General features: G+C 42.8%; 1 protein-coding gene across 1 annotated transcript in view; it reads left to right on the top strand.

Annotated features, from left to right (window-relative positions):
* Positions 1-12,847, top strand: part of STAB2 (stabilin 2) — an 880,852-nt gene that overhangs the window by 96,551 nt on the left and 771,454 nt on the right. Inside the window, exons 6-8 of the mRNA XM_086919174.1 lie at positions 1,415-1,510; positions 6,797-6,916; positions 8,201-8,400. Coding sequence (XP_086775300.1) covers positions 1,415-1,510; positions 6,797-6,916; positions 8,201-8,400 — 416 coding nt within the window. The remainder of the gene's footprint in view (positions 1-1,414; positions 1,511-6,796; positions 6,917-8,200; positions 8,401-12,847) is intronic.

The raw sequence follows: 12,847 nt of genomic DNA, 5'->3' as shown, positions 1-12,847 counted from the left end.
CCCCATGCAAATGAGGGAATCACTTTGCCTCTGCGCCGTATCACCGACATAGGCGCGGAGGCAAACATGCCTTTAGAAGGTGCACTGAAAGTGAGCCACAAAAAGGTGGTACACTTTCATTGCGCCTTCTAAATGCAGCCCTCTAAAGGGATGAAAGGAGGGTCTCATGGACTCCCCAGACACCCTCTTGCAGGCGGGTGCAGTCACTTAATGCATCCAAACAGAAGTCCTTATCTTAGGAACCTCCCCCTCCGCCTGGGATGACTCCTGGTGGCCAGAGGCTCTTGGAAAAGCACCCATCCCGACGGATCACGCACGGAACCTGGGCGTCATCTTAGACTCCTCACTCTCGATGTCCAGACAGGTCAGCGCCGTCTCATCATCTTGCTTCAATATTCTTCGCATGCTCAAAAAAACATTTCGCTGTATCCCCACCGAAACCTGAAAAACGGTCACCCATGCACTGGTTACAAGCCGCCTGGACTACGGAAGCACCCTATACGCCGGTACCACCGCAAAACTCCAGAAAAAACTCCAACGCATCCAGAACGCATCAGCCAGACTCATACTTGACATCCCACGTAAAGACCACATCTCCAGTCACCTGAAAAAACTCCACTGGCTCCCCGTCAATAAGAGGATTACTTTCCGCCTCCTAACCCACGCACACAAAGCACTTTACGAACTCGGACCCGATTGCCTCAACACTCGACTTTCCTTCTACACCCCCCCCCCGCCAGCTACGTTCCGCCAACCAAGCCCTTGCTACCGTACCTCGCATCAATAAAACCACCATGGGAGGTAGATCCTTCTCCTACCTGGCTGCTAAAACCTGGAACTCACTCCCCACTCACCTTCGTCTCACTCAGAACCATCTAGCATTCAGAAAGCAACTTAAAACTTGGATATTTGACAAGTAATCCCCCCACCCTTCCTCAAGCGCCTTGAGACCCTCTGGGTATGTAGCGCGCTATATAAATCCATCTGACTTGACTTGACTTGACATCCATCTGCAAGTGGATCTGTAATACCTTTTAAAAGTGCAGGCGGGTTGACGCCTCCACAGAGAAACACACAGCAGCTTTTAAAAAGATGCTACGTATTTCTCTTGAATGCACTGTCCTGGGGCAGTGCGAGTTGACGGCTGTCCCGAGGGCAGCTCATTCTCCCTATTAGGGCACATTTTCCATGTTTGTACCAAGCGCACCTGCTTCTGCATTAAGGGCCTGAGTGAACAAAACAATGATAATAATCCCCAAAGCACACTTCAGCATTTTGTGAATCATCAAAAATGCAATTGTGTGAATTTACTCTCACGTCACAAGGGATTATTAGGTATTGGGGCCAAAGAATTAGCACAAATGAACAAATATTCTAATATAATGCTTTACAAAAAAATCTCTTTTGTTTTCAGTTTGTGACTGCGTCCATGGAACATGTAATAATGGCATACATGGAGATGGGACTTGTGACTGTTTCTCTGCATACAGTGGCTCTAAATGTGATCAGCGTAAGTACCCAATGAAAACCGAGTATAAATGTAAGGGAAGCAAGCATTCTAACCAGATGTATAAAACACACAACTCTAATTGTTTCTATTCCTCCTTCTTACTATCTGGGAGAGACCAATATTCATAATACAGATCTAGAAAAAGCTGAAAAGTAATATAGTAAGACCATATTTCACCAACCACCTTGTTCATTGATTTTTTCAATAGCTGATAGATCCCTGAGACCCCTTCAGGGCACTAAATTAAAAACCAACAATGGTAAAAAGAGAAATACAATTGCTAACTATAAAAGGATTGTATGAACATACTAATGAAAATATAATTTTGAGACGATGTAAAAATGTTAATGTTAATGTTAATTGCATTTGTAAAGTGCTGCTGCTACCCGAAGGTGTCCTGGCGCTGAGGTGAAGACCTACTGGAGAGTTGTGAAATTGTGTGTATTACGAGCTAATTCGTGAAGAGCCAGGTTTTTAACGCTTTCCTAAAGGCCATAAGATTGGTCATGCTTCTCATATGTAGTGGAAGCATGTTCCATGCCTTGGCTGCATTGGCAGGGAAACTTCTGCCCCTCCCAGTTAGCTTTTTTTACCTGTGGAATTGCCACAAGTTTAGCATCTGATGATCGGAGTGTTCTATTTGGTGAGTCCCAGCGGAGTTGTTGCTTTAGAAAGTCCGGCCCTGATCCATGCAGGGCCTTGAAAACCAGACACAGGGCCTTAAATTGGGTGCGCCTTCTGAGTGGTAGCCAATGGAGTTTTTTTATGGATGTTGTGATTGATGCATAAGGAGAAGTTCCTGTAAGGAGTCTGGCGGCTGCGTTCTGCATCATTTGTAATTTGTTCATGGATCCCTCTTGAAGCTTAAGATAAAGACCATTGCAGTAGTCCAGTCTGGACATTACTAATGCTGTGACCACCGTTTGTTGTGCATCCTTAGGAAGAAGGGGCATTATTTTTTTTACATGTTCTGATAATGAACTAGGTGGTAAATGTCACTGAATTAACCTGGTATTTAAAGCTAAGAGTATTGTCAATCCAAACTCCCAGGTTCTTCACCTTCCTGGTCGGGAATGGCAGCCGGCCTAGGGAGTTCGGCCAGCAGTTTGAGGTCCAAAAGTGGGATTGTTGCCAAAAAGCACAACCTCTGTCTTTTTGGAGTTTAGCTTTAGGCAGTTCCCTGCCATCCAGTTACTCACTGCATACATGCAGTCCTGTAGTCTGGATGCAGTGTAGCTTAGCATTTCAGGTCGAATTGTGGCCACGATTTGGGTGTCATCGGCATAGGACGTGAGATTAAAACCAAATGTAAAAATGTAACTCTTTGCCAACAGCAGGCATTTTTAGGTCTTGGCTACAGACAGCCTCTTGCTTAAGATTGGATGGATCTGTTATCTATGTCATTTCTGTGCTCCCGATTAGATGGCTTTTTGCTCTATCTTTATGTTTTTCGCACCTGGGATCATTTGTCTCTAAAGGTGGTTTGATTGGTAGTTGTGTTCTACTGCTGAGATCAGATCTGACATTGCTGCGCATGTGAGCAACTATTTTGTCTCCCTCTTTGTACCTGCTCCACTTTTCCCTCTTGTTACCCCATACAGCTTTCATTCATCCCCATAATTTATATCTCTCTATCCTCATTCCTCATTTTTCACTACCCACTGTGCTATCAGTGGGTAGCCGTCTTAAAAAATCCTTTGACCATTCAAACGTGGCCACCTCCATGTATGCATTGCATCTTCATTGGCTTTTGGTTTATTTTTAACAAATCCCTTTCAAAGATTGCTGTTGAAGATGCTTGTGCATCCACAGCCGCCATCTTTGAAAGGGGTTTGCTAAAATATTATAAGATGCTTTCAAAAATGGCCTCCCAAGACACATATGGATGCTATCTTTGATTACATTTTGTAGTACATCCCACTAAAGATGGCCGCCACTGACGCATGCACATTTGTAGCGACTTTCTAAGACAAAAGGCAATAGGTTTCACAGCCGAGACCTATAGACTTAGAAAGTGTCCTTTTAGTAGTATGTACATTTGTATTTCATAAGCAGCAATTTTCAATTGAAGGTTTACTTGCTGGGTGAAATTGGACTCTTAAGGATCTCACATTTTGTTCACCGCGCCAGAGTTCACATAGATGTATTTTTACTTTTCGTGTTAAAAAGTACAGCTGTATTGAAGCATCAGTTCACCAAAATCAATAGGATAACTAAAGTAACCAAACTTCGACCCAGACTACTACTGTAGATGATGTAACATTATATGGCCTTTGATCACTGATGGCATCACAAGATGTGGCCATAACAGGACATCTTATTAGAAGTGTTACATTTATAACATTGCTTCATTATTTTTAGGCATGGCAAGGAGTTGATTTGTTAGTGTCGTGTCTTTCAGAAGAAAAGGAGTGTTAGAGCAAGATGGGCATCTACTTGAAGAGAATCCAGGTTTGCCAATAGAATGAAACGAGTGCAGGAGTAGATGACCAGATTTATTTATCCAATTACTGAACGGGCAGTCGATGTCTAGAAAGCTATTTGAAGACCAAAAGTAGACCACTCACTCCATCGAGGAGGGAGAGCACTAGATCCGGAGCAGTGACCAGATATGCTCAGAGGCTGTGAGATATTCGATCCCAAAGAGCAGGTGTATTGATAGCAAGGAATCTTGGATAACTTTCCTAAGCGTGTTTTCAAGGAGAGGTTAGACTCAAGAGTAAATTCTCAAGTGAAATAAACAAATGAAGATTGGTGAGATGAACTGCATTAACCAGCGATGGACAGGTAAAGGTGAGTCACTAGAATCAAAGCAGAGGAATTTAGGGGCATATTATCAAGGGGGTTTATTTCTGCTTTTTTGGCTTTAAAAGCCAAGAAAGCGGAGATAAAATGATCTCCCTATTACCTAGCTGTCGCTAACACCAGTTAGCGACAGCTAGTAGGAGATAGCAACCATCTTGGGCCCCACTTTGCATGTCAGTGATATTTATCACTAATGACATGCAAAGTGGGCGTGCCAAGATGTTAGCGACTGGAAACAGTCGCTAACATCGCTATCTCCTATTACCAACTTTTGGAGATATTCGCGCTAAGCGCGAATATCTCCAAAAGCTAACACCTGCCCTAAACAGTTCTTAGCCATGTTATCCAATGGGAGGTGGATAACATGGCTAAGAGCATTAGCTCGGTAATGCGTGAATATCGCGGACTTTTCAGTGATATTCATGCATTGCGGCGGATTTTTATCGCATTTGCGATAAACCTTGGTAATACCAAGGTTTATCTGCGATAAAAATCGCTGCAGCTCAGCGGTAAATTTTTGTCTCTAACCAAGCAATAGCGATAATTATCGCTATTGCTTGGTAATATGCCCCTTAGTTTTTGTCATCTTCTATTTCGGAAGTAGCCTATGAGTTTGATTACTTCTGAGCACCTAGGAGGAAGTTTAGCAAACAAAGGTTGTGCAGGGTAGACCCTCCACACATACAAAGATTGGTGTAATGAGTATATTAACCTATGTCCTTGCCATTATCTGATAACATGTATCCAAGTCATTTCATATAAAGATGAAAAGGTTGGGAGCTAGTATCCAATGCAAGACTGAGCATAAGAAGTCAATTTCCTTCTGTTTTCTTATGAGAGAACATAGAAGTCAGAAGTGTCACATGCACATGTAATCAAAAATATCTCAGAGGTTAAGATCTGCTAGTAAGTAAACTTACCTTCATTAAGAATATGAAACAACTTCCAAGTGCTGGAGGTTAATTAACTGATGCTTGGTTAGCGGCAGTCTAGAAAGATACGTTAAGTGGTGCGATCAGTGATGGAACCTTTTTCAATAGACTTTCATAGTATTGAAATATAAATGAATTCACACATCTAGATGTGAGAGTTGAATTGGTCAAGGTTCAGCATCTTCATTAGCGCCATTGTTTGGCCTGATGATGGCAACAAAATCATTACTATATTAGTATCCCTCACTGCCCAGGGCCATTCCGGTAATTGAAGCCCCTCTTCCTGAGGTAAGCCTAAACCACAGTGGAGGGCATTTAATGAGAAACAGACAACTACTGTGAGACGAGGCATAACACCCCAGTGGATCTTGGAAGCTTGTATCTACCTTTTACACAGCTCCTGCTGATTAGTAATGTATGTTTGTGCAGGAGGTGCACATGACCGACTCCGACATACATGATTACATTGCAGGCGCTGTGAAAGAGGGAACAGGGAAACCATCACTACCTCTTCTGACCACTGGCTCTGCCAAATTGCTGTATTTGATTGGCAAATTGGCAGAAGATAGACAAGCTTCCCCCTCCCTCTTTCATGCTCTGTCTGTGAGCCACCAGAGCACTCTGCTTCCTTTATTCTGTGGTAATACAGCTCACACAAACATATCTGCATGCAGGCGGGAGGGGGCTTCATCTGCTCGTTTTTCTCCAACCTCCTTTGAACAACTCCCCGTATCCTTAGTAGTCCTAAGAGAGGGAGAGGTAGAGGCCTCATGAATGGATGTGGTATTTGGAAGGACTCTAGAAGGATGACACCCCTCACACAATTCTCGACCTTCTGCTCGATCCTGACTTTTCCATGATCACAAATGATAGGGTGGGTAAAGTCGGGGGAGGCGTTGCAGCTATCTTCAGAAACTCTCATCAATTCAGGGCTCTTCACAATGGATCTTGCTCCACACTCGAATGCCTTCCTCTGGAGCTTCATGTGCAGCACAGCTCCTCTCAGGCACTCAGGAGAGCTGCTACGACCCTCCGTCTAAATGTTGTAAATATGTCATATGCGTTTGTGCAGCCCTAATCGCTCCACCTTTTTTTAATATGTAATCTTGAGTGAGTTTGTAACTTGTCAATCTGTATCTCTTACCATGAATAACTAACTGTAGGAGATATAAGTAGTGTCACCTACTACCATGTACTCTGAATTTCTTATGTAATTTACTTCGCTCTATTGTAAGGCACTCTGACTCCTCTGGGTAAGGTGCGTGCTCTATAAAAATGCATACATAATAATAATAAATAGTACCTTCAAGCCCTCAGCCGTGTATGCGTCCCTGCTTTGGATGAGCTAACCAATGGCCTAAAGTCTGGAGTCTGTGTGTAGCAGGGCTTAACCGGTGTGAGAAGACAGCATTTCTGTAATTCAGCTCCTGCTTACCAATTTACCACTCCTGTAGAGTCCTGGTGAGGGTTTAAAGGGTTCCTTGCAATTGCCCTTCAGTGTATACCTTCCTTCTAACTCTTTCTTTTGCTCACACTCTCTCTGTTCTAGCGGAACCTGCGTGTCGAACTGTGCAGTGCCCTGAAACTGCCAGATGCATGAAATACAGCTCAGGACTAACGGGGTGCAAGTGCCTGCCCAACTACAAGGGGAACGGAAGAACATGTGAACGTAAGCTGTGTGACAAAACCAAAACTCTCCTCTCAGGAGGAGCGAACTTGCTAATAAATCTTGCAACTGTATTTGGATGTCAGCCCAAAAAGCTAGTGAACTCAGTGGGTCACTAAACAATGTGTTTGTGTCCATGGAAGTGGCCGCTCCAATCGCAAACAAGATTGTTTTTTTAATTGTACTACCATTCCCAGCAGTAGATGCCGGCACTGAAGAGAGCCTGTCGTGCCTCCCACAGGCTCTACCGGTTTTTTGTCTTAAGTATTTTTTATGACATTTTGAGAGAAAATTCAAAAACTGTACAATTAAAATAAAACAACGCGCATTCTATTGAACCACACGGTGAAATATTATTTCACATATATGTAGTCTTCTCTCCCTCTCTCTCACCCCAACTTTCTTCCTTCAGCATAAACCGCTCCCACCCCAACTACCATTGACCAATTACCTCTTGTTCCGAAAGAAATTAAAAACCCACTTATTCCCCAAATGTTAATGTTCATCTCAGTACAGCTCGCTGTAGTCTCAGTACTGGTATAAGCGCCTTGATATCCCTCGGGATGAGTGTTGCGCTCTACAAATAAATAAATAAAAATAGTCGTATGTATGGACATGACGCAATAACCAGCTATGCTATAAAGCCCCAATTAACCATGACTCCAAAAGTGAAATCTCAGCCTCTACATTTTAGGCCCAGCATGCAGTGGTCAGCTCCGGATACCTCTTCCTCCACACAGATTGAGCAGAGATGCTCAATGCAACGAGTAGGCTGGTTACTTATTTCAGGGACCAAGTGTACCTTTTTAATGGAGCAAAGGGCCTGGGATGATCTTCAGCCTCACTTCTGGATAAACCAGACCAGAAAACTGAGCCAGAGAACCCAGCCCTTGTAATCCGATAGTGGCTGCAGCCTCCTCTCAACCATACCCCTTCACCTGAGAGTACCAGCCCCAGCATCAGGCATCGAAATGCAAGTGTTGTACATGAGTGCAGTCCAGAGCTGCTTCTCAACTGTACACCTAGATCACCTCCTCTAGTTCATGCTGTACATTGTTGTCACTCAAGGCATGGCTACTTCCCACCAACTCATAAAGATGAACACGTTCTTCTTCCAGCAATGCCAGTGACTTGCATCCAGCTGCAAGAACAGTGGCAGTCTCATATTCCTGAAAATGCCTTCTGTACATGAATCCTTTTCAAATCGATGTATCCTTCTTTGAAGGGTTATTCTGAATTTTTTTTTACATGACTCCAGTTGAAGGTGTTTTCTGTTTTTTCCCACAGCTATCAATCCTTGCCAAAATACTGTATGTGATCCTAAAGCAGGGGAGTGCACTTACCTTGGACCCAATCGACACAAGTGTTCCTGCCGGCAGGGGTACAAGGGAGATGGCGTTGTTTGTCTGCCTGTTGATCCGTGCCAAGAAAACTTCGGAAACTGCTCGACGGAGTCATCTGTTTGTAAATACGACAGCCCTGGAAAGGTATATTGGACCGCTTTTATTTCAGTGTATTTAAAATTGCAAATTATGTTACTTTTACAATTTACATTTGTGTATTCGCCACATATGTGTACTCACTGCTATGCTTTGCTTGGAAGATTAAAGACGCAGAAAGATAGAAGCAAATTAAAGGATTCTCAAGCCATACATTTGTAATGTTCATGATATAATGCCACTTTTAGGGGTCTGGCCCCTCAGGCTTTAAAAAGTGCAGTAAGTGTGTTTTCTCAAAGCTGGAAACAAAAGGTTTTTATGTTCTATGTAGTCAGCTGGGTGACCAAATGCCAGCTATAAATCAGTTTTTGCTACCTCAATATTTTCCAATTCTGATCCACACTGGACAATCAAAAGACTGACACAAGACGCAATAGAGAAGAAAGGCAAACACGAAAAGGACACAAATTCAAACAGCACACCCTTACCCGTAAAATAAAATGATAATAAAACATAGTGACCGCTTTAAATAGAGAGGTAATAACAGATTGTCTCGCAATGGACGGGGCAGCCAACATCAGATGGCTATCCTATGTGAAAAACATCTTCACGAAGATAGGTCATCCTGAATTCTTTCATAATCCGCCCAGCATGGAAGGGATATCAAGAGGTGCGTTGAAAAAGATGGCCCTCAATCACCTGGCAACTGATAGATGGAACCTTGAGAAAAAGAAACACACATCTCTCAGTTATCAGTAAATTACTCAACACGAGGGCCTTCAACATTATCTTACATTAGACCTAAGTCCCTATGCCCGTACATTGCTGACCCGACTGAGATTGGGTACTTTCTTCCGCCTGGTCACATTTCCCACCTGCAACGACTGGTCCACGGAAAATCAATCTTGCCCGTGCGATGACATCTCAACGCAATCTAATATACATTGTGTGCTGTTTTGTAATTTTTATAAGAGACCGCGTAGGGCCCTTCTGATACCTGTCCTCAAAACATGGGGGATTCGTACCTGTAGACTAGCATATATGAAACTTCAACAGTTAGAAGATGAAAATGTAATTTATGCAGTCTCAAGCTTTTTAAAACTTGTTATTAAATTTAGAAACACTATGTAAAGCCCTCATTTTTAACTTGTGTCGGTTAAAATATTATGCATTAATGAATTAAGTTTTAATCTACCTTTTTTAAATATACACTTTTACGTGTTAACTCATGATGTTCTTTTAATAACCGATCGACCAAGCTTATTCTAATTATTACGGATTACACCTTGGGATCACTTTTCTTTGTTCTTTATGAATCCCAGGACTGCCTTATATACTGTTCCAGTACCTGCTCCTGCTACTGTAATTGTTATTCCTGCTGCTTTCTTCTTCCACTTCCAATAGGTTTGAGTCCCCTACATTGTGTGGCTCTAAATCCTGTCCTCAGTCCAGATTTAATTTGATTTCATTGTATTTATCACTTTTGCCTCACCGTGGCCTTTGTTGCAAACATATATACTCTACATTATCTCTCTTGCCTCTATTGAGGCACATCCCTGTTTGTGATACGCAAAGTATTCTAAACCGTGAATTTCCTCTCTGGAACAACACTCCGCCCTTCACTTTTACTCAATCAAGTACCTTAAATCAAGGATTCTTTATCCTATTTCTCATATATCATATCCCATTTGAGACCACATGCCAGACTGGACTACGGTGCCACAACAGTGGTCGGTGAGATTATTTGTCTCTGGCATTCTACTATTGTTCTGAAAACTGGGCAAAGTACACTCCTTTGCACTTGATTTTCATGATAGCAAGGGCGAGCAGTCAAAGGCTTCTCGGGGAGGCACTCAACAATGCAATGTAACAGCCACAATAATGCTTTGTCCAGGCCTATGCTTGTCTTTAAGAAAGAGAAATACATTAAAATTGAAATGCTGCACACCTTAATGGAGTAAATACAGGATTCAATTTTCCAAACTTCTGGTAAGCAGTGTATGCCCCACCATCTATCGTGGCATCCACCAGGTCTGCAATATCTCAGGAGATGAAAGTTTAAAAGGAGTAATAGGGCAAGCGCAAATTCACTATACGGTCCCAACCCGTAGGTCAATTCTTGTGTTTTTGGGCTGAAAAGAATTCACAATGGTATTGCTATGCCTCTAAGGGAGGCAGGACTTCAAGCTTCAGAACACAGGCAGTATCAGTTTCTTTCTTTTAGGCTCATGTTACCCATTCACACTCGACACAACTGTCGCAGATCCAGTTGACATGTTTGTTCTTTGTGCCATGGTGTCCTCTGCATTGGAGCAGGTTCACAAATGGCAGCCTTACTCTTCTCCTGTGTCATGCTGGTCACAGTGTGGCTCATCTGGTAGTCCAGTGCTGTGTCCTGCAGTTTTAGCCTCCTGGCCTGGTGGCTAGGTTCCCGGCTCTAGTGATGACTGTGATCCACTTTAGTACATCTGAAGAATGGCCGTTACTCAAACATTAACCCTGGTCTCAGAGACCCCCTTGAAGTACTCTGTGGAGCAATCTCTTCCTTGGCCAATGAAGCAGTTTGGGCCTACAATAGAGTGAGGTAGTGTGATTCTCACTTTTATACTCATTCCAGACAAGGGAAGTGGATCCATTTTCTAAAGTTTATGAACCGGTTTGGCGTTTTTCTCTTTCCATTGTCAATTTCTAGCTGTAGTAGAGACCCAGGTTTGGAGGAAGGTGATGTCTCTCACATAAGGTAGCGATGATGCCTGCTCTAAGCAGGAGTATCCAAAACAAAAGGCACAATGAAGTATGAACACTCTATTCCTGTCTATCAACAGTCATCCTGAAGTAGTAATCAAGGACCGAAAATTGTGCAGCCCCAGGCTATAAATGTCCCAACCTTGGACAAAAGAATCTGCTGACTCTCCTCTCTCCTACCATATATTATAAATGGCAGTGCTCAGGAAAATCTAATCAGCAAACCCTTGCTAACAGGTCCCCATAGAATATCTAGTGGCAGCTCTGCCTCCATCCTCTCTCACTTCATTGTCTGGGCGTCCATCCTCTTAACAAATGAATGCAAGCAATACACTGCCACTTTCTGGGGAAGCTGTATCTATTCTCCATCATACTAAACCACGGTCCATCCAAAATGGATCTCACGGGTCCCAGCAAACATACAAGGCTCACAGTCTTACTATCTGGTATAAGCCACACATATATTATGTACATGCCTACCCAACATATACATGAAATATATGAACAGTGAGCATTGACCAGTAGGTAACACCTCCTCCTAGAACACAAACCAGTCTGCTTAGGGCTAATAATCTGTCAAAATGCCTCCTCCTCTTGCTATCAGCAACCCAGGCAAAGTTGGTAGGAATCAAAGAAGGCAAGCTTATTTGACCCCTTTAGGTCACAGAACAGGTTCTGATCCTTGACATTACCTTAGACAGATTTTGGCCTTGATGCATATGCTGGATTAATGTGGTAGCTTGGACCAACAAAAAGTCAGGAATCCAGTCGGGTCCTCAGGGCAGGGCTACACACCTGTATACCATGCGCTGGAGAGTTCGATTCTAACATCATGAGGCTCATCCCTATCAATATGCATGAATACATTTGTCACATTTAAATTCTGTTGCTCAAACTCTCCAACTACGGCAATCCAGTTGTTTGCACAAGTTTTACACAGTTCTCAAAAACCTGATTAAACAAATCTACCCATCCATTTCATTGTGGGTCATACAAGGTAGTGGTAACAACCTTACTAATGTACTCTTTCCACCAGCACACTAAAACCCAGCAGAAGCTTTGCTTATGAAGAGTGCCCTTCAGTTACTTATCCACAGGTATAACCTACTCACTCTCTATTCAGACCTCCCCTTTCTGCACAACACAGTATTCTTAATTTTCACATCCTTATCCCCTTTACTCTCCCATTAAGCTACTTATTTTCCCCCTCAGTTTCTCTTCTATATAAGAACATTTGTATCACCTATTGCAGGATGTTTAAGTGGAAAATATCCCCTTGTGTTAGAATGGGGTTTCTGGTTGGCAAAGGTATGCTTCCTGTCCAAGCAGAAGCCACAATCCTGGTCAGGGTAAGCTAGATACACATCAAAAGATAACCTGTGTTCACCCTCTTGTAACTTGGCACAGAGTAGTCAGGTTTATCTAAAGAGGTAATGTGTAAAGTATTTGTGCAACACACCCATACAGTAACACAATGAATACACCACAAAGCGACTCCACGCAGGTTTATAAAAATGAATTATTATAAACAAAACACGACCAAAGCAACAAACAATTAATGTATAGAAGTTGACATATTGAATTTTAAAAGAATAAATGCAAAGCGCCTAGAAGCGAGAAGCGATAAAAAGGTTACCTTAGGTTGTGCTGGACCGGGGCAAATGTAGAGTTCGATCTGACCTAATGGAAGTGCAGGCCGACCATAGGACACATGCAGTGAACTAAGTACCTTTCCTGGTCACAAACAGCG

This window comes from Lissotriton vulgaris, chromosome 1_1 (assembly GCF_964263255.1).
Source record: "Lissotriton vulgaris chromosome 1_1, aLisVul1.2, whole genome shotgun sequence".
NCBI lineage: Eukaryota > Metazoa > Chordata > Amphibia > Caudata > Salamandridae > Lissotriton > Lissotriton vulgaris.
The sequence above is the reverse complement of the archived record's forward strand: the minus strand, read 5'-3'. Positions and strand labels throughout refer to the sequence as shown.